This window comes from Pseudorasbora parva, chromosome 12 (assembly GCF_024679245.1).
Source record: "Pseudorasbora parva isolate DD20220531a chromosome 12, ASM2467924v1, whole genome shotgun sequence".
NCBI lineage: Eukaryota > Metazoa > Chordata > Actinopteri > Cypriniformes > Gobionidae > Pseudorasbora > Pseudorasbora parva.
The window spans coordinates 9339179-9363559 of NC_090183.1; the positions used below are offsets into that span (position 1 = coordinate 9339179).

General features: G+C 38.1%; 3 protein-coding genes across 7 annotated transcripts in view; 1 reads left to right on the forward strand and 2 right to left on the reverse strand.

Moving 5' to 3' along the window:
• hs6st3a (heparan sulfate 6-O-sulfotransferase 3a) overlaps positions 1-24381 on the reverse strand; it is a 292872-nt gene that overhangs the window by 193815 nt on the left and 74676 nt on the right. The window lies entirely within an intron of this gene.
• atg3 (autophagy related 3) lies at positions 53-9933 on the reverse strand. Its single transcript, XM_067458275.1, has 12 exons — positions 9727-9933; positions 6608-6649; positions 6479-6528; positions 4946-5016; positions 4729-4836; positions 4586-4635; positions 3233-3332; positions 3115-3149; positions 2875-3030; positions 2590-2717; positions 2313-2381; positions 53-477 (listed from the first exon to the last, which is right to left on the reverse strand). Exons 1-12 carry the CDS (start codon positions 9796-9798, stop codon positions 396-398), a joined length of 963 nt encoding a protein of 320 aa, XP_067314376.1. The 5' UTR covers positions 9799-9933; the 3' UTR covers positions 53-395.
• gpr161a (G protein-coupled receptor 161a) lies at positions 10476-23150 on the forward strand. 5 transcript variants are annotated; one of them, XM_067458968.1, is made up of 7 exons: positions 10476-10598; positions 10828-11014; positions 12220-12666; positions 17942-18660; positions 19011-19121; positions 19415-19537; positions 20973-23150. In XM_067458968.1, the coding sequence occupies exons 3-7, from the start codon at positions 12308-12310 to the stop codon at positions 21248-21250; spliced, it is 1590 nt and encodes a 529-aa protein (XP_067315069.1). In that variant the 5' UTR covers positions 10476-10598; positions 10828-11014; positions 12220-12307; the 3' UTR covers positions 21251-23150. The 5 variants fall into 5 exon arrangements, with proteins under 5 accessions (XP_067315069.1, XP_067315070.1, XP_067315068.1 ...); XM_067458967.1 differs by having other exon boundaries at positions 10528-10714; positions 10800-11014; XM_067458966.1 differs by having other exon boundaries at positions 10528-10714.

Sequence of the window (24381 nt, forward strand, 5' to 3'; positions counted from 1 at the left end):
AAGCTCAGCTCACACTCACAAAATTATTCTGTTCATACAAATAACACCAACATATTTTGACAGCCATTTATTATTTGCCATTAAAACAGGAGAATGGCTTGTTATGTCGCAGTTTTTTTGGAAATGTAAATATAAAATAAAACACTTCTTTAGAACAGTTTTAGGACAGCATTAAGAGCAAGTGGCTAATACAGAGATTAAGCTGAAGAATAGGGAAAATGGATTTAAATGTGTGTGGCTAACCATCAGACTCAGCAGATCCCCTCCCAGGCATTTCATAGAACAATCCCTGCATCTTTCCAGGACAGTGTCTCTGAGTTCTATACCGTCGCTGCTTTCTCAATGCAGTAACAATACATGTTGTCATAGTTGTGGGCATAATGGTGAACAGACAGTTACATCGTGAAATGCCTTGTGTAATCATATTCTATTGTAGGAATGACAGCTTGCACAAATTTCAGGAAAATCAGAAGATACCTGAAGTTATGAAAGTCAAGGGAAAAAAGTTTTTTTTTTTTTTAAATAAAAAAAGTGACTCATAAAACAATGTAAACATTTGTTCATTCCAATAAGATCACAGAGAAAAAATCTGCAAGACTGATAAGCACACTACTAGACATACTTGGCTATAAAAAAAAAATCATGACTTTAAAATCCTTTTGATGTGCAGTCGAAACCAGCATACATGGGAACTTCAATACAATCTCAATGCAGTTCATGAGCTGTTATAGTTATTGCATAGTTCTGATGACTTTACTATTATTCGAAAATGTGGGAAATCATAATTTCCCACATCAAGTTTTTTACATGTACCCTATACAAATGTTTGGGGTCAAAATGTTTTTAAAAAAATTCAGTTTTATTCAGAAACTGTGTTTAATTGATAAAATTGATCACAAGTGACATTTAAAAAAAGCTTAAAGGTGCACTATGGAGCTTTCCGTCCACTGGAGGGCGCCTATTCAAAACAAATCGTAGTTTGATGACACAAAGTGTGAGTGCAGCATCTTGGGAGATGTGGTCTTCTCATCACAGCCGGTGGAAAATAGGACTCGGGCAGAAATCACGTTCATGCATGCGGTTATTAACGTTACTGTAGTCTAAAGCAGAGCAGGACCGAGTGTTATGGACCTGAGCACAGCTGCTGGAGCGATTGTTAAACAAATACCTGCCTCGCAAATACCGGGACTTTTATTATGACGGGACGGGAGACAGTCGCCGGGCGCCTGCACAGATCTGCTCTTCCGGTTATGATTTTGAGGTAATGTAGCTCTGTTTATCATATTAGATACATTTAAGTGTGTTCAAAACGATGTTATGACTTTACTCCGTGCGTTCACTTGTTCACACTGCTAAGAGTAAAGCGCTCCTGTCAAATAAAAGCCGAAACCGAGGTTAACGCAGATATGACGCAATTGACAGGCGACTCTCTCAAATGCAATGTTGAAACATCCCTGTCCTTAGTTAAAATAGCAATTTTCTCACAATTTACAAATAGTTGGAAACTTCTGGGATATTGTAGGTACTCAACTGAACAAAATATATAACACCGGCCTAGTGGTTTTTGGATATTACTGCAAAAATACTACATAGTTCACCTTTAATAAATGTTACAAAAGATTGGTATTTTAAAAGTATAAATAGTATATAAATAGGGCTTATTCAACTTCTTTCCTACAGATAGACATGCAGGCAAATGCAGTTTTGTATTAGTTTTAGCAGGGTCGCCGCTAGCTTAGCTTAGCATAATGAATGAAATCCTGTTGCCAGCTAGCATGTCCCAAGTAAAAGTAATAAAAAAATTTAAAAAACGAATAACTTCTTGTGGCCTGCATTGCATATTCACAACGAGTACAAATAGCGATGCAGATTAAGACTAGGCGATTTCCTAGGCAGATATTGACTTAGGACTATATTATGGGGAAGTACAGGTGAAGCACTGCCACTTGGGCGCAGAGATATCAAGGCTCTCATCCTCCAGGTGTTGAGCGATCGCAATTTGTTGCATGATAACAAATTCCCAAGTAGCAGTGGGCCCAAGTAGCAGAGCTTCGCTGTTTAAAAAAAAAAAAAATTTAATCACTTTTACTTGAGACATGCTAGCTGGCAACATAGGATTCCATTCATTATGCTAAGCTAGCGGCGACCCTGCCAAACCAAAGCAATGCATGCACTGAGACAAAAATGCATTTTCCCACATATCTAAATGTAGGAAAGTAGTTGAATAAGCCCTATTTCTAAAAAACAGTGGAGTGTTCCTTTAAATGGTAGTGCATGTTCTTACGCATAAACTGTTTTAAAAAAAAGGATACATATGGACCCCAAGTTCTCCTCCTCCTTCTGCCACAGTCTCGATAATCTTTTTCATGACCTCTGCATGTCTGATAAGTAAAAGCAAGAGAGCAGATCATTAGTTTTCATGAAACTGAATGTAAATGAGAGGGCGTTCAATTAATACAATTATTGATAATGTTTTTTTTCCAATTTCCAAATATATTAATACCATTCTATAAGAGGACTGCACATGATAGATAACTATTTGTGCGACAATGAGCTTATTCATGTCATTTCTGTAACGTTTGTATTGACCTGCATGGATGCACAGAGCACATAGCAGGTGGGGGAAGGTGAGGGTGATTCTCAATGGTGACTGTTTTTTTGACATGATCCTGGCTGATGTCTTCATACATCTGATCCACCGTTAGAGGCTGCCTATCCTAAGAAAGAGCACAACATGCAGAGAGTAAATAATAGGAGTCTTACTAAAGGGATGGGAGAAAGAAAGAAAAGATGGAAGACTTAAGGAAAGATGAAGCCACAGTCTTACATCACGTCACGTTGCCATCACGTCAAAGCATCATAAAGCAAAGTTACCTCATCATATCCAAAAAGCCATAGTCTTGGTGTCTGGTAATATTTGTCATATGTGATGTAAAGATCGTAAGTTCTTGTCTGTAGAATGGCATCTTCCCCACCAGCCTCTGCTTTGGTTTTATTTAAATCAGCCATTTTACTTGTGTCAAGAGTGGCCTGAACAAAGAATATTAATGAATAATTCTGCAAAAGAAAATCCTGATGTTGAAAAGCTTGCGTTGTTGAGCACACATTTCTTACATCATCTGTCTCCAAAAGTCCACTTTCTTCATATTCTGAAATACAAATACCAGAAGCAAAGTCAAACATACTGGATAATAGTGTGTGGCACGAAAAATTAATACAAATTCAGAACTACCTTCCATGTCTGCTGGCTCTCCTTCCTCATCATCATCATCATCACCACCACCACCACCATTTCCACATGCAGCTGTCTGCACGTTCATATTCATATTGTCCTTCACGTGCATACAAAACAATAAATATTAATATTTTTTAAATAGTATGATTCACAACTTAAAACCAAAACATAAAAAAAATCCATTACTTCTATGCAATTTCTTCCATTCTTAAAAGGGTTAGTTCTTCACCCAAAAAAAGGAAAATTCTGTCATCATTTACTCACCCTCATTTTGTTCCAAACCCATAAGACTTTCATTCATTTTCATTCTCGTGTTACACAGCACGTTTGAGCTTCCTCAAGAGGTTTGTTCTAGCATGTCAAGCAGGTTCTGTTGAGCTGATCAATGTTTAATTCATGTACTGAATAAAAGTCTAAATTAAATCGGTTCATCTTATAAAGCTAAAGTCTCTTCAGAAAATGTAAACTAAACTGCTCAATTCATATGGATTACTTTTACGATCTCTTTATTAACTTGAAATTTGAAGTGTCAACAACACGGTTTTGGAGGTTATAGAGTTCTAATGACGGTGTTTAACTATAACCGTCGGTCTCACGGTTATACACTAACCGTCACACCCCTAGCATACACCGTAAAAAAATATGGACGACACGACTTCATCCGTTTCCTCTGACCAAAGTTGAAGCTTTCACGGCGCTGACATCTTGAGACTGGAGTCTGAGCAGTAGTGATTTTGGGACCGGAGATGCACAGTAGAGAGCAGGAAGTACAGCCGCGTGATCAAAAGTCCTCCCACACACTCGCAGATCCAGAACATTTAATTATGCTGGTGTGAAATAAACAGTTATGGAAATGTAGAAATGAAGCTCCAATCTGCTCCCAAAAATCCCCCAAAAATATGTTAGTGCCTCAGAGAAGCCGTCAATCTCAGCTGTCAATCATGAGGTCACACCCCCCATTTTTATAGATAAAACTAAACTTATTTAAAAAACAAACACTTGAAATTAAATCATTGTGATGATAACTGCCTACAATGACATAAACTAACCTTGGGGAAAAATATTTAAAGTCTAATTTGATTGTTTAGTTTGCCTTAGAAAACACGGAGGGGCGGCTATACTGGGACCGGCCACCCGGGGGCGATCGAGGTGCGGAGGCTTCAGTTTCTGAGAGGGATACTGCAGGCTTGCAATGGAGGGATGGAAAGCTCTCAGATTTAATCAAAAATGTTTTCATTTGTGTTCTGAAGGTGAACGAGTTTGAAACGACATGAGGGTGAGTAATTAATGACAGAATAATTTTTTTTTGTCAACTAACCCTTTAAAGTATTCAACAAAGTGCTGACTTACCTTATTATCCAATGAGATTTCCCGAACTGCCTCCATCACCCCTGTAACACCTAGTAATACAAAAAAATCCACAAGAATGTCTGTCAAAAAAACAAAAGAATGACAAAGACACGTTACTGTTTGTTCAGTGTGTGTTCCATTACCAGCGTTATGATAGGTATCCACCCATCCCCCGTCTCCATCGTCCTCTTCTATAATGGCCTCCAGCTCATCAGAGTACTCCATCTGTTTACAACGCTTGTAACATGGAACTGAGCCCCAAAACAGCCATATTTACAAAACATTCATCAGCTTTACACAACCCAATCATTTGCATATTGTGGAAATGTACATATCAGAAACTGAATACGTTTTTTTTACCATTTCGGGTTAATAGGAACTGCTTGTCTTTGGGAAGATAGGGCTTCACCTTTGCTTCTTCTCCAGATGCCCTAAAGGTAAAGAAAATAGATTCTCAACAAAGTAAAAAGAAGCTACAAATATGTCATTTTGATTAATATGATTTTTAACTTGGAGCAATTTCTACTTGATATATTTTAGAAATAGACATAAAAGAATATATATAAAAAAATAAATATTATATATATATAAAAAACAAAAAAGCTTCTAGATTCAAGCCTTTAAAATTTCCTCCTGTTTCCACACCATGATTCATCTGGTGAATAAATAAGTTACAGTTGTTGAAGGATATAAAAGAATTATGTCAGTTTATATCGTGATTTTAAATGTGCGACATGGGAGGAGCGAGCGAGGCACACCGGGGTTCGTCACCTGCGAGGCACACCGGTCTCGAGTCCTCATATAAAGATGAGCGACACCAGTGAAGGACGAGAGAGGACCAGGCCTGGACAATGTTATGGTTTTTGTTTATGTTTTATTATGTGTGCGGGCAGTCGTCCATGAGGGGCTGCTTAATTTAACCTCACTGTTTCTTGAAGAAGCTCAAACATGATGCGTAACATGAGATTGAACTTTATTAGTTCTTGAGAAAGCTCAAATGCGTTGCACAACCCGAGAATGAACCTCATTGGTTCTTGCAGAAGCTCAAACATGATGTGTAAAACGAGAATGAACCTCATTGGTTCTTACGGAACCTCAAATGTGCTGTAACAAACAAGAACGAAACTCATTGCTTTTCGCACATCAAGCGAATATGCTTGAGCTAAATGTGACAAAACCTTCCTTTTTTTAATTTAAAGATGCAGCAAGTTCTCTTATGGTTAGGTTATAGTATTTATAGTCTTGTGTAACCAGACCTTTGCCTAATGGCATAGGGTCAGGCTCTTTAGCCATAGCAATTAGCAGGAATACTACCCACTTAGTCAGAAAGAGGACATCTAACTGACATCTATAGTGACCGATCAGTTTAGTTTCTTTCAACATCATGTTACTATAATAACTGACTGGTGTGATGTAGCTGACTATGGATATTTTCATGATTACCTGCATATGCAGTTACTCCCTTCAAGGTAAAGTACTTCACCTAATGTGAGATGAAATCTAATAAAATAGGATCACTTAGGAATTCAAAACGTTGGCCAAGCTCGGAAAATTGATCTTGAAGTTTCTATGCAGTGAACTTCCCAAACCTTTTTCAAATCCAGCGTTCAGTTGCTCCTCTGAAGCATTCACATCTGCTGTATCTAAACTTTTAAAGCTCACCATACTCTAGGCACCTGAAAACCTTTCACAAAAGTGTTTCCAGTTTTGTGTGCCACACGAATCAGACGTTGAACGAATTGAGCGCGAGCGATCAGTGGACGTGACATGATCCGAGGCTGAGAATATAATATTTATAACTAGCTTTACATAAAAACATTATACGTCTATTGAATGTCCCCATTTAGATAACCAAGTAAAAATGTATGTGTGTGTCAGTGTGTGTGTTCTTGCCATTTCCATGTGGGGCAGTGATGAACCAGATGATCTCCTGCTGCAACAAACTGAACAGAACACAAAACAGTTGTAACTACAACAGTTGTGAATATTTTATACTATAACAAAATGAAAATGCACACTCACCTCCTCTGGAGTTATAACCCCAGTTTCTTTAAATTTAGATTCCTGTAAAAGCAAGACACATGATATAAGTAATGTTTAAACCTTTTTTGCCTTCTTCTTCACACTGGTCTTTAAAGATGCCCTGCCACAAGTATTTCGTTACTTTTGTGGTAATGTCTGAAGTTCTACCATGGAAAAAAATGCCTTGGTAAACTTGTTTCAAGCATGGTATAGAAAGCTTGCAGTAAGACTGGATTTTGCACCAGTTTTCATTAATATTAAATAAGCTAAGCTGCTTGACTCTGATTGGCTAAAAGCTAGCCGAGAGCCTGGCTATCAGCATTCTTTACCCTGCACAAGTAGAGGAACTGTTTACTTTGGACTGGAATCGCTGCAAAAAAAATGGCTACTTCTTAAAGTATATTGCTGTATAGCTATATACAGTGCCTTGCGAAAGTATTCGGCCCACTTAAACTTTGTGACCTTTTGCCACATTTCAGGCTTCAAACAAAGATATAAAACTATTTTTTTGTGAAGAATCAACAACAAGTGTGAATCATGAACTGGAACGAAATGTATTGGATATTTCAAACTTTTTTAACAAATCAAAAACTGAAAAATTGGGCGTGCAAAATTATTCGGCCCCCTTAAGTTAATACTTTGTTGCGCCACCTTTTGCTGCGATTACAGCTGTAAGTCGCTTAAGGGCATGTCTCTATCAGTTTCGCACATCGAGAGACTGAAGTTTTTGCCTATTCCTCCTTGCAGAAGAGCTCGAGCTCAGTGCGGTTGGATGGAGAGCGTTTGTGAACAGCAGTTTTCAGTTCTTTCCACAGATTCTCGATTGGATTCAGGTCTGGACTTTGACTTGGCCATTCTAACACCTGGATATGTTTATTTTTGAACCATTCCATTGTAGATTTTGCTTTATGTTTTGAATCATTGTCTTGTTGGAAGACAAATCTCCGTCCCAGTCTCGGGTCTTTTGCAGACTCCATCAGGTTTTCTTCCAGAATGGTCCTGTATTTGGCTCCATCCATCTTCCCATCAATTTTAACCATCTTCCCTGTCCCTGCTGAAGAAAAGGAGGCCCAAACCATGATGCTGTCACCACCATGTTTGACAGTGGGGATGGTGTGTTCAGGGTGATGAGCTGTGTTGCTTTTACGACAAACATAAGGTTTTGCATTGTTGCCAAAAAGTTCAATTTTGGTTTCATCTGACCAGAGCACCTTCTTCCACATGTTTGGTGTGTCTCCCAGGTGGCTTGTGGCAAACTTTAAACGACACTTTTTATGGATATCTTCTTGCCACTCTTCCATAAAGGCCAGATTTGTGCAGTATACGACTGATTGTTGTCCTATGGACAGAGTCTCCCACCTCAGCTGTAGATCTCTGCAGTTCATCCAGAGTGATCATGGGCCTCTTGGCTGCATCTCTAAACAGTCTTCTCCTTGTATGAGCTGAAAGTTTAGAGGGACGGCCAGGTCTTGGTAGATTTGCAGTGGTCTGATACTCCTTCCATTTCAATATTATCGCTTGCAGTGCTCCCTGGGATGTTTAAAGCATGGGAAATCTTTTTGTATCCAAATCCGGCTTTAAACTTCTCCACAACAGTATCTCAGACCTGCCTGTGTGTTCCTTGTTCTTCACGATGCTCTCTGCGCTTTAAACGGACCTCTGAGACTATCACAGTGCAGGTGCATTTATACGGAGACTTGATTACACACAGGTGGATTCTATTTATCATCATTAGTCATTTAGGTCAACATTGGATCATTCAGAGATCCTCACTGAACTTCTGGAGAGAGTTTGCTGCACTGAAAGGAAAGGGGCCGAATAATTTTGCATGCCCAATTTTTCAGTTTTTGATTTGTTAAAAAAGTTTGAAATATCGAATAAATTTCATTCCACTTCATGATTGTCCCACTTGTTGTTGATTCTTCACAAAAAATTACAGTTTTATTTCTTTATGTTTGATTCCTCTTTTTCGCCATCTCTGTTCGAAATCTGCAATTTCAGTTATTTGCGGAATTCTGAACTTTACATGAATTGTCTTGGTATGGCACAGCGCGGATTAATCCAATGTTTTGAAGAGAATGTGCGGCTGTCACTACTGTTTGAAACAACGGGTGAATCTCCAGTTGTCACTGGTGATTGTCGTTTGAATCTCTCTGGATCCGCCATCAAATTGAGAAGTTTAATATCAAGTGATGTGAGAAAAGGCCATAAATCTCCACCTCCAACATCCTCACACGTAATATAGATTACTAACCAGGACACCTTCTTTATCTGTACAGATGTGACATAATGACACAAATATATGCTCGAATTTCCTGGAGAAATCCACCAGTACCACTGGAATTAAAAACATACAAGCTTACCGTTAACACTGGCTGGTTATATACTAGCTCAAAAATTTATTTTGGATAATTTTTAATCCAAAAATGTTACAGACTGCAGCTTTAAGTTGAGATAGACGAATTCTGTGGGCGAGCTCATGAATAGTAATGAACAAAGGCAACACCACATTAGACTAACAAGCTTTTGTAATTGGCCCGATTTTTTGCTTATTTCTTTTCAGTGGCTAGAGCTGACAGAGGAAGTAGCAGTTCATTTTCACATTCTTGACATAACACAAACACATATGGCCTTAACATGTTTAAAGAAAAAATACAGGTAAAAACAGTTTTGTGTGGCAGGGCACCTTTAAATAAGGGTTGAAAAAATAAAGATGGGCTGGATGGGGAAGTCTTGCAATATCAAATATCAGTTGACAAACTGTCTCTTACCCTTTTGCTAAATTAAATCCGTCACCAAAGTGAAGATGTATAGTCAGCTAAAGGGATTCCTATTTCAGCCACAGAAATTAGACCTTTTACTTTTAAATGTAACAGTTATTGCTATCATTGGTCGCATAGATAGATACAAGGGTGGGTGAACTTTGGGCCATCTGACAGGTTGCATGTTTTCTAATGTTTTGATGCCTGTTGGTATTATTGATCTCAACTGACATTAGCGTCGGTTGAGTCATTTCTGCTTACAGGTCCATGCTCGAATTCTTAACACTTGTAAATCATCATATTTGATGCTGCAGCTGCTAGACACACTGCAAATCTTGCTAGCCCTTCTCGTCTTACCTTCAAAACTGGCGTTAAAAACTCTGCCACCCCCAAAGCGGTTCCTTTCACCGAGTTTATGACGTTCTGCATGCTCGAAGAAAAGTGTCCAAGACAGATGAATTCGAGTAGAGAGTCAAATAAATTATACTCGATTTACACTACACACAGAGTTTAAAGAACGCCTAATCGTGCTAAACCACATGACCTAAATCATCTGACAATCACTTCCGCATCTCAAATATCGCGATAGTACACGACAACCATTTTTTTTAAAAAGGGAAACAAAATCTTAAATCCTTTTTTACAGTCTATGCTCAAATCCTCTATTATATATTTGATTTCCATAATTGTGTTGTGGATTTTATATCAGGCAAATGGAAAAAAACACATCTGAGAAGTAGATACAAATTCTTAAAATTCTTCTCAAAGCAAATTTGTAATATACAAATGAATCTGGTTTGTTCTTTAGACATTGCATATTGTGAATAAACTTCTATTAATAATTAGGACAATTACAAAAAATTGTTTTACACAATGCTCATGAGAAACAAGAGATGACATTTTGAATTATAAATTTTGAATGCTCATGAGAGACATACATTATGAATCCAATGACCTTTGTACACGTGTTGTTTGTTATTGCATTTATTATTTGCTCTTTGACGACTTGTCATTGTGATAGGCGGCGTGGAAAGTCTTTCAATTTCGATTGCCGTGCTCGTGCTCGTGTTGGTCAGTCACAGAGATACCAACAGAGGGCGTTTGCGCAACGTTTATTGGCCAATCGTAGCCACGTGACTCTGGTAACGTCACCTGCGGGAATCTTTAATCGTCTTTGGTGGTCCAAAAGTGAATTCCAGAACGGAAATAATACAGTATTGCAAATCAAAGTTAAATGCACACTTCTCTTTTTATATCTGTATTATCTAAACCCACTCCACCGCCTTGTTACGGAGACGTGTGTCATATGAACACATTTATCAATAGTAAACTATTACGTTTAACTGTTAGTAAACTATTAATTATGTCTCAAATAACCATGATATTTAACCGTACGTTTCGTTGATGCATTACATTTTAAACTGTCTAAGGTGCAGCTGAGCTTTTTTACTTGTGTAGACAGAGACCAGCGTAAAACAGACCACACACAGACCCACACATAGACCCGGAGAGACGGGGAGACACTCGCCGCCATTGCGGTGCTAGTTTCTGTGATTCTCATCATCAGCGTCAAGCTGTAAATAAAGTCACGATTCGACGCATGTACTTCTTTAAAGCGAGATTTAATACCATCTAAAGCAGCGAGGTGAGTGGCCAGTACTTGCTATTAAAATAATTTCCCTCTGAAGTTACCTTTTTTGTTTTCCATACTAACATTGGAAGTTGCGTTTAAACAGTGGAGGTCTTTGTTCAATCAGAATGGTTAGATATGCTTATCTATACTGTATTGATTAAATCTAACAAATTATTTTATCATTCTAAAACTAAACTTTACTAAAGTTTTTTTTTTTTTTGTCGTTGGCGTTATACAGTTTGGAGTTTAATACACACTCAGTTAACGTTAAAAGGTCAAACTAAACTTCTAAATAGTTATTTGCATGCACATGATAACATATTTAAATTCACTTTGATTTATTGGTAAAATGTTCAGATTTGTTGCATGGTATAACTGTAATATAGCGTAATAACAATGGGTTTTTATGCTGGTAAATGCCTTTTGCCACCTGGTCCATGTTCAGCTGTAATAATAAGAGTGCTAGAAGTTGTAATTTTGTACCTTAGCACATAGATTTGCACTTGAATGAAAACAAATATAGTGACGCTATATATCATGAGCAAAAAGTGTTCAACATTACGTTCTAAAAATTACCCAAGAAAAACAAAAGCACAGACTAAACATTAACTCATCTGAAATAATTATTTTACATTTATACCCAATTACAATAGCTCCTTCACTCTTGCTACTCTCATAAAAACATGTACTTTTGCATTTTAAACCTACATTTAGCTTCCAACAACATATTTAATAAGGCCTATATTTTACTGATAATTATTGTGTTCTCCTTCTATTGCTCCTTAAGTGAAGTCTGTAAAGTTTTAAAAAGACTTGCTTGCCTTTACACAAAATGGAAATATGTGTTTTGCCCATAGAAATATATTATTCACTATTTGTAAAGTGACGTGACTGGCAGATTTTTTCCATGCACAGCATGCAGGCACAATTAATAGCAATCAAATACACTTTTTATCAATTTTTTGTTGCAGCTTTACTTGGGCTATAGTGCATAAAAATGTTATGGTGGTTTTGCCCTTTTATTTTAGCTTGATAGCCTTATTCCCCATTTAATTTCATTGTGTAGATGGGAGCAACTTGGACGTTCTGCAAAATATCTCTTTGTTCAACACAAAATTATTTTTTGTCTTTTAATAGCATGAGAAAGTTCACTTTAATTTTTGAATGAATATTTCCTTTAACAATCATAATCAACTATCTATTTTTAACTTTCTAAGACATCTTGGTGAGATGATCAGGCGATGGATTTATGGATCTCTGCAAACATACCCTTGGTCTGCATTTGGATGATGTAGCGTGCTTATCATGAACACCAGCAGCAATGAAACCTTACTAGGGAACGGCACAGATGTGGAAGACAGCTGGGCCTGGATCGTGGAGTCTGTTGTCATATTAGCCATTGCATTGTTTGTCTGTCTGGGCAATTTGCTTGTTGTGTTGACCCTTTATCGGAAGCCCTACCTCTTAACACCAAGCAATAAGTTTGTCTTCAGCCTGACGCTTTCCAACCTCCTGTTGTCGGTACTGGTGCTGCCATTTGTCATTGCAAGCTTTCTTAAAGGAGAATGGCTGTTCGGTGTTGTATGGTGCAACTTCACGGCACTGTTATATCTGCTCATCAGCTCTGCCAGCATGCTCACGTTGGGAGCCATTGCCATTGACAGGTAAGAAATTTCATAAAGTTAATTTTTTCTTATTATCATGCAAACTCATCTTTGGCACTCAAAAAAGCCAAACACTATCCAATATAGTATGAATAGCAACTGATCTAATACTAATCTGGTGCCTGCAAAATTTGCACGACAGGAACATCAAAGAAACAGTCTTTAATCATAAATTCACACAATGACATGCAGGAGATTATTTGTAAATAGATACAGCTAAAATAACACAACCTACTTACACAACAATCAACACTGAACAAATAACTGTGAGAACTGTAGGCTTAAATCTACAAGGGTATTTATGATAACATGATATTACAACCTAATTATAACTCAAATTACCTTGTCATACAAAGCTCAATTTGTCTGATATTTCAAGAGGCTTGTTGACCTTGTAAACTGCACTTTATGATATATATTATTATATATTATTTATATTTAGATATATTTTATTTATATTTAAGGAAAATAATGAAATAGATCTGCACAAAAAGGATTGTCGTCATTGTCCCATGTTTTAAGTTCTTGAATTTTCTAGAAACTAAAAAGTATTTTGGTTATTTTACAACAATCTTAAATTATTGATGGTTGTTAATTGTTTATATAACAATCTAAAAACACCACAGGTAAATAATAGGGTAACAAAATGTTTACCATTTTGAAAATGGTATAATGGCATTATATCCATTATTGTTCAATATTCATTTGCATAACAGAAGGTGTTTTTGGATTTCCATTAATCCAAAAATATACTCAACAGACAGAAGGAAAAAAAAACATTCATGTTTTTACGGATAAACTTTAAATAAATCAGGCAAATTATATATGAACAAACCCCTCTGTAAAAACAAACAATTCAGAATGAATGAAAATGGTGTTGTATATTAGTGCTACTGATGTGCAGATTTTAGACTAAGTACAGTAAATGGCCTTTATGTACTTTCATTGGAATCTACAGATGCAAATTCATAAAGTCCTGAAACATTTAGACATATATTTTAGATGTGTTCTTTCTACTAGGTTGAAACGACACATTATGAAAAGCCAAATAGTCCAAAATGTACCACTGAGTAATGTTTTTTGTGTTGTTGCCCTGGGTGTCTTGCCTTTTGTAAGTGTGAAAACAAGCAAGTGTTGTATTATTATTATTACAGCAGAAATACACTATATTGTCAAAAGTATTGGAACACCCCTCCAAATCATTGAATTTAGGTGTTCCAATCACTTCCATGGCCACAGGTTTATAAAATTAAGCACTTAGGCATTCAGACGTTTCTGCAAACATTTGTGAAAGAATGGGTCACTTTTAGGAGATCCACGGTCAACTGTTAGTGGTATTATAACAAAGTGGAAGCAATTGGGAACAGCAGCAACTCAGCCACAAAGTGATTTGGCCACATAAAATCACAGAACGAGGTCAGCGCATGGTGAGATGCGCAGATGTCGGCAACTTTCTTCAGAGTCAATAGCCTCAAACCTCCAAACTTCATGTGGCCTTCAGATCAGCTCAAGAACAGGGTGTAGAGAGCTTCATGGAATGGGTTTCCATGGCTGAGCAGCAGCATCCAAGCCTTACATCACTAAGTGCAATGCAAAGTGTTGGATGCAGTGGTGTAAAGCACACTTTTTTTGGTGTGAAGGAACTTGACTGGCCTACACAGAGTCCTGACCTCAACCTGACAGAACACCTTTGGGATGAATTAGAGTGGAGACTGCGAGTCAGGCCTTTCTCGTCCAACACCAGTGCCTGATCTCACAAATGCGCTTCTAGAAGAATGGTCAAACATTCCCCAAAACACACTCCTAAACCTTGTGGAAAGCCTTCCCAGAAGAGTTGAAGCTGTTATAGATGCAAAGGGTGGGCCAACTCCATATTAAAGCCTACAGTTTAAGAATGGGATGCCATTAAAGTTCATGTGCATGTCAAGGCTAGCCTGAAAAGCCAGACCCACATCAAGATGTTTGGTCTGGAAACTCACCATTGACAGGGCTCAATCTGAGGGGCGGGATAAACGGTTGTCTTTCAAACTCCCTCTGCACGCGATAGGATAGCGCTACCACCAACCAGAGCAACGAAGGTTAAGCGGAGCTCGTTGATAGATTAAACATTCATTGTCAGCAAAACTCAGAACACATCTTCCCTTTTTAAGAATGACTTCAGTGCCGTTCTTTGTTCTTTTCTCAGAGAAAAGCTTAACTCCAAGTCTTCCAGAGTCGCGGTCAAAGCTGATTCGAAAGACCGCCGTTCGCCAGTTTCTGTGTTTACATTTACATTACATTTAATCATTTAGCAGACGCTTTTATCCAAAGCGACTTACAAAAAAGGGTAGAGCAATAGAAGCAACGAAACAAACAAAGCCAACAACCTGTAAGAGCTGTAAGAAATCTCAATTAATTAGCACAGTACACAACTGTTTTTTTTTTATTATTATTTTTTTATAGCCAGCTACAACAAATTCTCACGTACGGAAAATACAGAACACTGGATTTGGATAGCTATGATAATAGCTATGTTTACTAGAAGCACGCAAACGCAACTCGGCCGTTGTCATTATGGCCCCGCCCACCGACTCTATACACGATGGCCCTCATTTATCAAAAGTGCGTACACCAAATTTCCAGCGTACACCTTGCGTGCACCCAAACCCACGGTGAATTTGAGATTTATCAATATGGACGTTGGCGTACGGCACGCTCAAATCCTACGCCAGCTCAGAAGGTGGTGTACGCACGTTTGAGTTAGTGGGAAAATGCGCGGAAAAACAATTCCTAACACCACAAAACGCACTGACAAGATATGCTATATTATGACCCACTGTTAAAAACCACAACAACAATATTCAGTGTTTATTTTTGTGCAACATGAACGTCAATGTTTAATTTGTGTGACTTTACCAAAGCGTTTGATTTGTAGGCATATGTATTCCTACAGTCGCGAGGCTGTGCGCTTTACCTGACGTTTCAGGCCCGCCTGGCCCGCCTGGCTGCGCACGGACTGGGACTAAAATAATTCAGACTGACAAAATAATAAAAATGACCTTCTTCTTTTAAATAATAATAAAATCAATAAAAACGACATTATTCTTCTAAATAACAAGCGTCAAAAAGAATAATAATAATAATAAGAAGAAGAATCTTACAAATTGTCATGCAATTATTAATGTGAATGAATGGTACTCCACATCACATCATCATCACTGTCGTACACCCCAATGCATGCCGTGATAGGAAATTAAATGCTAATTGTTTCAAAACGAGCTGTAAAATAATGCATTGTGATGGTAATTTATCATCAACACAGCTTTAAACTGCTGGAGTGTGCTTCTCAACCCGCACACTATTAACAGTACTCGTAATTTGGGTCCATATTTTGTTTTTGTGGGTGCCTTTATTCCCACTCTTTTTACTCTTAAAGCCCCACTTGGCTACTTTTGCTCTCGGGGTCCCCCTACAGTTTGGAAAAAATAATATCCTCAACTAACTGTCGTAAGAGCCGTCCTCCTACAACAGGGGATGCCATCGCGCGTGCATCTGTTGACATGACAACCCTGATAGCCCTGAACAAGTGATGCGCGGGTCGTCCCATAACCCGCGGACCCCGTATGCCTATTTAATGGTCGCGGGTGCGCGGCGGGTTGTATTAAAAATATATACAGTGGTGCGGTGCAGTCCAAATAACTTCATATAAGCGTCCCACGGGTCGGTGCAGCACTAACAGTTCCCCTGAACACTGCAAGAGGAGTTTGAGTTCTTCTGGCGGCGCGTGTGAAATGTCTTCATCCCAGGTAACGTTACAGTCAGTGGCATATGTTTCAGCATGTCATATGAATATAATTTCATGGGTTTTATTTTTTTCAAACGCCAAATAATCACGATGCTCACGTTTACAAGCCAGCGTCATTATAGTAGTCTATTGGTTACCGTTTTACAGAATCTATGATACTTCAGTTCAATGTTTGAGTGGTCGGTAATCACCGTAACAAGCAGGACAGCATCGGTCGGGCACGCCTCCTCCAGCTCACGCCGACGAGCAAACGCTGGTCACATGTTGATCCTCGTCCTGCCTTTAATCCCAGCACTTTTTCGTTTCCTCTTATTGCTTTCCTCCAACAAAACCTTTTCTTTCTTATGTGTCTGTGTTGCTTCGGACATGACTATATTATCCAACGAACAAAGTTGGGCTCGCACGTCCGAATGTAAGGAAGTGTGTGTGTTAGTGGAAGTGACGTATATGCCGTAAAGCAGTCGAATTATGTAGTTCTTTTTGTTCTCGGGTTACTACCCGAAACCCGAAGTTTAAAAGTACAATTAAAAACGATACAGACCACATCAGGCTATGGCAGACGTGTCATTCAACCTATTGTAAGTCGAGTTATCATCACAAGAGTCTTAAAAAATATATTATGAAGGTTGAAAAGTTACCTAGTGCTCCTTTAAATAAAACAATTTCGTTTTTTTTTTTCACTTCCCTGGTGATGGTCTCGATGGCGCGTGTCTCAATCATCTCACTAGTTCAGTAGTCAGGGCACTGATCAGGGAGTCAGCCCATTGACTTCTGTCCTTATCAGTGCCCTGACTAGTGGACTAGTGAGATGATTGAGCCCGCCCGATCTCTACGTCGGAGAAGTTTCGCTTCTTCGCCGTCTTCCGTGTGTCCATGGCGTAAAATTAGGGCGTGCGGGAGGCGGAGACTTGTATATATAGGGGCGTGTTATTCTAATGACGATCGTTTTCAGCCGTGGGATTTATCAAGGGCAAGTATTGCATACACCTGGATTGCAGAGGTGCGCACAGTTTCATAAATCAGGCGGTGAGAGGAGTGTAAGCATAATCTTACGCCAACATATACACCCGTTTCTACGCAAGATTGATAAATGAGGGCCGATGTGATTGGCCTGGCAAGAGTTTGGCGTTTACAGCTCAGAAGAGTATTGAGAGTTGCTAGACGAAACTCGCGGGCAGATTAGATTTGCTGCCACTAGAATGTGCCTAGATTTCTAGGCTATGTAAAGGCAGGAGTCCCAAAACTTTTGGCAATATAGTGTATATTCGCCTATTTTGAGGAAGATCATCAATTATTGTTGCCTTTGAGTGAAAAATGTTGCAAACTGCTGTTTTAGATGCATCACGTCAGGTTTGACATCAATGACACTGATCACAACACATGCAAAAGCCAAAGCATGTTGATATTGACATAATGAACTGTTCCTTTAAGGTCAGAGTGAGACGATATCAACATGTAAAACTAGACTAACCACTTTTTGTGTTCTGTCAGGTACTATGCTGTGCTGTTTCCAATGGTCTACCCTATTAAGATCACAGGTAATCGTGCAACAGTGGCCATTGTCTACCTGTGGCTGCATTCTCTTGTGGGGTGCCTTCCTCCTCTGTTCGGCTGGTCTACATTTGAGTTTGACAATTTCAAGAAGACATGCACTGTGGCCTGGTATCGTGAAGTTGGCTTCACTGCATTCTGGGTTGCGTGGTGCTGGCTGATTCCACTGTTTGCCATGCTGGTGTGCTACGGCTTCATCTTTCGTGTGGCACGGCACAAAGCTCGCAAGGTTCACTGCGGTACGGTTGTGGTAGTTCAAGTGCCAGTGTCCTCCAACAGAAACGGACGGAAAAACTCCACCGCCTCGGTTTCTTCCATCGGGAGTCGTAGAGGTTTGAACTACGCTGGCAGCCAGTGTAAAGCCTTGGTCACCATTTTGGTAGTGGTCGGAACCTTCTTGATGACGTGGGGGCCGTATGTGGTAGTGATCTGCACCGAGGCGTTATGGGGGCGAGGAAGTGTTTCATCTGGACTGGAGACCATGGTGACCCTGCTGTCGTTTGTCAGTGCTGCCTGTCATCCTCTCATATACGGGCTGTGGAATAAAACTGTAAGGAAGGAGCTGCTTGGGATGTGCTGTGGAGACCGCCACTACCGGGAATCTTTCATTAGTCGCCACAGGAAGTCCCGCCTCTTTAGCATCTCCAATCGAATCACAGGTGAATGTTACATAAAGTCATGATCATGTGTGATAGATAGATCACATCTATCGATCTATCGATCTATCGATCGGTCTGTCTGTCTGTCTGTCCGTAATAATTCCAAAATTTTCTAGTAGTTCTAGTAGTCTAGTAGAACTTCAGTTTCAAGATATCTTCATTTTATGTGTTTTCATTATTTATGTGTCACAATTATTCTTTTTATTTTTCTAAAGGAATTATTCACTTTAAACTAAATAAATAAATATAAATCTTTCCCCATTTACTAACCCGTTTCACATTCCAGATCTGCCACACATTTTTAATGCAAATACTGTGTCCTGCCTTTAATCAACATCTTTCTGTTGCAGATCTTGGTATGTCTCCACACCTGACGGCCATGTTGGCTGGTGGAGGCCAGCTTTTAGGTGCTGCTGGTAGTAGCACTGGAGACACTGGCTTCAGTTTTTCCCAGGACTCAGGTGTGTGTAGATAAAATTGTATACTTGCACACTCGTTCTATAGAAGTCTCTAATGGTCATCAAGACTGCTTTTATTTGAATAAATTTACAGTAATAAATTTGTAATACCATGATACATAGAATTTATTTAATATTATAAATGTATTTTCAGTGGCTTTTGATCAATTTAATGCAGGGGTTATCATTGCTGGATTTAAACAAAGTAATAAAGTATTAGTTTAAATAATAATAATAATAATAATAAACTTATTTATTGCTAACTAAATTGTTTTGTTTTGTAACTGTTACTGCAGGTACAGATATCATGTTGCTGGATAACTGTTCTGAGGAAGCAGAAAGCTCACACTACAGTGCTTTATTCAACAAGCGGAGGAGTTCGGTAATGTTTGAGGATCAGGTGGAACAGCAGTCTAAAGGTATAGTCAACTACCTCTCGTAAATAAGTGACTAAAAGCACAGAATTTCAGAAAGCTTCTCTACACCTGAAAGCCAACTTAACCTTATCGAAATTTAATTTGTAGCATAATGTTGATCAGTGTTGTGGAAAGTAACTTTTAAAAGTAATGCGTAAAAATACTTAGTTACTTCCTAAAAAAGTAACTAATTGCATATAGTTACTTTTTGTGGAAACTGATGCTTTTTCTCACCTGGGCTGGACTTGCTTGCATTTATTAACAACAATACATTTTTTATCCAAAATCGTGGATTTTTGTCTGGATTATTTTCTACCTACAGCAGATGAAAAATAGTATGTGACAAAAGAAGTGTGTCTAAATTCATAGTGCTCATACAAGAGTAGCAAATATTACCCGGATGATCTACTTCTAAAGTAGAATGGACACTTTTCTATCCCATGAGGCTATGGGAGAGGATTTATGAAAGGCAGAGAGCATCGTAACTGAGGGTGGTAGGTCACATGATAATGACAACATGGCGAATGTAGTACATTTAGATTACATCCATGTGATTGTACTTTTTAGCAGTCGTGAAGTAATTCCTTATTCAAAATAAGTAGCTACTTCAGAGAGTATGCGATGTCGGACGCAGCCAGAAAATACATATGCTGCATCCCAATTCGCCTACTTATACTACGACCTAAAAGTACGTACTCTTTTTGTGAAGAAAAAGTAGATACTTTTGAGAGTGTAGCCAATTTGGGGACATGCTATCACGTCATTAAATTGCGTCTTTTAACAGACGCTTTGTCTCATAGTTACAGTCACTGTAAAGTGGCCTGTCAATCATCTTGTCATTTCATTTAATTTCCTACCGTATTTGAGAGAAAAGTCAGCACGTTAATCTGCCAGTCATTGGTCTTTCATGCAAAGACTCTCCTTGTGTTTGTTTGAATGATGCTTTTAAAAGTGAATGGCCTAACGGATCTTTATTAAAAAAAGTCCACATTTTTGTTGCAGAAGAAATATTATACAGATGACATTAAATCTTTTTTTTTTTAATCAGGATAAATGTTTATTATTAATCACTCAAACTCCTTATCTAAACCTCTCTGCTTGAAGTCTTCATGGAATCACAATCGACCTTTTTTACTTTACCTTTACTTTACTTTACCAAACTTTACCTGTCTTAGGGTGAACAATTAATCTGTGCAAGTTATTTATAAAAACATTGTTTGTCACAGTAATCTTTAATCAAAATCTGAAAAGTAACTTCCGGTCTGGAATGAGGTCATTAAACCTAAAGCAAAAACCTTTTCCTGTCCTATTTCTCATTGCTCCTATCAAACAAAAGGCCCAAAAAGCATCTGTGTTTACACGTGAATGTCTCTTACAGTTGTTATTTGATAATGTAATCATTCCTTATTTCTAATTCTGTATTTCCTTTGTTTTCCAGTAGGTAAGGATGAGTCTCAGCACCTGGTGAAGGCGGAGATACACCAGGTGATTGACAGCTTTGCGTCCTGTATGGCAAAAGTCATTGAGAGCGATGCCAAACTTCTGCTGTTCGGTATGGAGTCTTTAACTGACAATATTTCATCGGTTCAGCCCGCACAGAGTGGCTCGCTCTTCCCAGATAGCCAGAGGGTCCGTCTGGAGAGCATCGATGAGGGAATAGTTAACGATGTAAAGGTTGAAGATGATGAGGATGAAATCGAGGAAATATGTGCATAAATAAATCTGTATATGGGTGATATCTGATTTTGGTCTGTAATGTTCTCAATGAAGCACATATTCTGACTTTGTGCATTTTGGAGGTCAAAAATCTCCAAGGTTCATAACTATCATATATATTATCTATAGACTATCATAAGGTACCACGATATTCATCCTAGCAAAAGTTCAAAACACGTTAGTTTAAGCTCTTTAAGGAAAAGAGTTTGCTTGAAAAAGAGTTACCTTTCAGTTAAAATATACTTTCTTTTCATATTTACTTAAAAGAATTCACACAAAAAAAAGGTGTCCATGAGTAAAAAAAGTAAAACCAGCAAAAATGCATTATAGCAACTAGATGTCTGACTCGAACCCTTACAGAACTGAGGTAGAGCTCCTGTGACAACTAGCCCCGGTCTGCTTTAACTTTAGTGACCTCATTATTCAATATAAATGAGCTGTGTAAAAGTGTTTGATGTGTAATGTATTTGTAGAGATGGAGGATCCCAAAGGAAAAGTTTTTGTGTGTGTGTGTGTGTGTGTGTGTTTAGAACCGTTTACATATTTATCTTTGTCTGCTTTTAAAATATTGTGTATTGACTGATGTCATATTTTCATGTCATACTAAGTCACGATGTGGCCAGCACTGCATGTTTGAATACATCCATAAATAATGTTTAGACCTGCCGAAATATACCACTATCCATTATGAGTGCAAAGCTTTGTGCAAAGTGGAGCTTAGAACATTGTAAAACTACATTTACAATATTTAATCTTCTATTCAAACACATGATGCTCATATTAAATATTTCTACAGTGAAAAACAATGTTGTAAAATATTTATAATACCAATTCTTATTCTTTATATCATATTTTATGATCTTTTGAAATATAGTGTTTTTTTTATTGCATTTAAAGGTGTAAACACTTTGTAATTTAGTATACTTTTTTTATAAACATTTAAAGAACCCATTGTCTTTTATATCTTAACCATCTTTCTGATAATAAACAGCACTTTATTTCTAAGTCTGTTAGTAATTTGTCACTGTTTGACAGTTTCCTCTGGGTCTTCAGTGTTTTTTGTTTATTTTTTCAGTGTAATCAGCACTTAAAGGGACAGTTCACTCAGAAATTAAAATTCATAATTTACTCACCCTCATGTTATCCCTCAGGTATATGACTTAGATAAACACAAAACAGTTTTTAAAGAAAATAATCAATTTCTGTGAGTCCATGTGTTGCCATTGAATAGATGTCACCTGATTGACATATAAAGGGGTCATGTAATTGTACATGCACTTTTACAAGTTGATTGTATCGAAATGTGTGTTGGCAGTGCCTGTACACAACCATCCTATAATGATAAAAATTCATCCATGTTTTTTTTTTAAACTCATATGTTTTCTACTGTCTCAGTTCAAGCCGTTTGACCGTGTGACGTCACACGGTCGGACGCCCCTCCCATGATTGTTGATTGACAGCAGCGTTTCAACACAGACCCACCCTGAGCGAGCTCTCATCATCATAGTCCGCCATTGTTGATACGCTGGAGCAGAATGCCGTCTAAGCGTTTGTGGTGTTCTGTTCTTGGGTGTAATAATGAACACAGCAGTCATTTTGATTTTCCTAAATCCGAACCGCTGAAGACGCAGTGGCTGAGTTTTGTTTTCATTGGGAATATTCCCCCAATCAATGTCAATGCTTTCATGTTTGCGCGAACTGCAAAGCATTTCTCACCAGACTGCTTTATAAATGAGGGTCAGTACAAAGCAGGTTTGGCTAAGAAGCTGCTCCTGAATAAAGATCTATACAAGCTCAAATAAAAAATGAGAAGCACCCCAGAATTTTCAGCCTGAAGGACGCTGGGACTGATGGTTTGTGTCCAAAATCACATACTCTCTTGAGTAGGTACTTATTTTGAATAAGTAATTACTTCACGACCCCCCCCCCAAAAAGTATGTTCTATATGTGTATTATGTGTATTATGAATGTAATTTGGACGTACTACATTCACCATGTTGCCATCAGTTGTGCCGCGTCACTGCCATTCACAAACCCTCTCCTGTGGATCCCTCATGGGATAGTAAAATGTCCATCATATGCAGACTTCAGAATCTTGCAAGAAGAAATGGTCACCCAGGGACAGAGTACTGTAGTGTGCAGCCATCATGTTTGTGGTCTCATCAAGCATCCGCTCATTATGTAGAATTACCTGCAGAGGGAGACAAAGACAACACTTTTAAGGCCAACTTACTCCATATGCATGCATATAATGACAAACAGCATTGGAAAAGAATAGGGTAACAAATTAACAAGCTAGATAAATGATTGCACACACCTCTTCTGTCAACACTTGTTAAATGATGGGACCTCCTCCTTGGGCGACCAGATTTTACTATCATAATCAAATCCTCAGGAAGCAAGTACTACAATAGACAAAATTATATGAAATCATTCAGCAATCAGAGAACATACATTATAAGAAACACAATTTATTACTTCTATTAATTCCACCAATATGAATATAATAGAATGATGGAATATCTATGTCACATTACTTGAAAGCTGACACTAGCATTGAATCACCCTTGCTAGTAATATGTGTTGGGTTAAAATAATTTCAAAACAAAACATAGCAGTAGCGAACATTAAAGGGTTCACCCAAAAATGAAAATTATGATTAACTCACCCTACAGCCATCTTAGGTACAGTATATATCACTTTCTTCTTTCAGACAAATACAATCAGTTATATTAAAAGATGTACTGGCTAATCCAAGTAGTTCTCCATATGGTTCCAAGGGGTTAATAAAAGGCCTTTTGAAGAGAAGGGATGCATTTGCATAAGAAAAATATCTATATTTAAAACTTTATAAAGTAAAATATCTAGCTTCTGTCAGACCACCTTCTGTATTCAATTAGCGAAAAAAGCATAACTTGGTGCGATGTATGACTAGGACGTAGCATAAGCGTTTTGAACTTTGAGAGACATTACACTTTCTTTAAAAATTGTATAGCTACGGTCAGAGGGCAGTCTGGCAAAGCTAGATATTTTACTTTATAATGTGTTAAATATGGATATTTTTCTAACACAAACAGGTTGCTTTGCTTCAGAAGGCCTGTATTAACCCCCTGGAGCATGTATTACTTTTA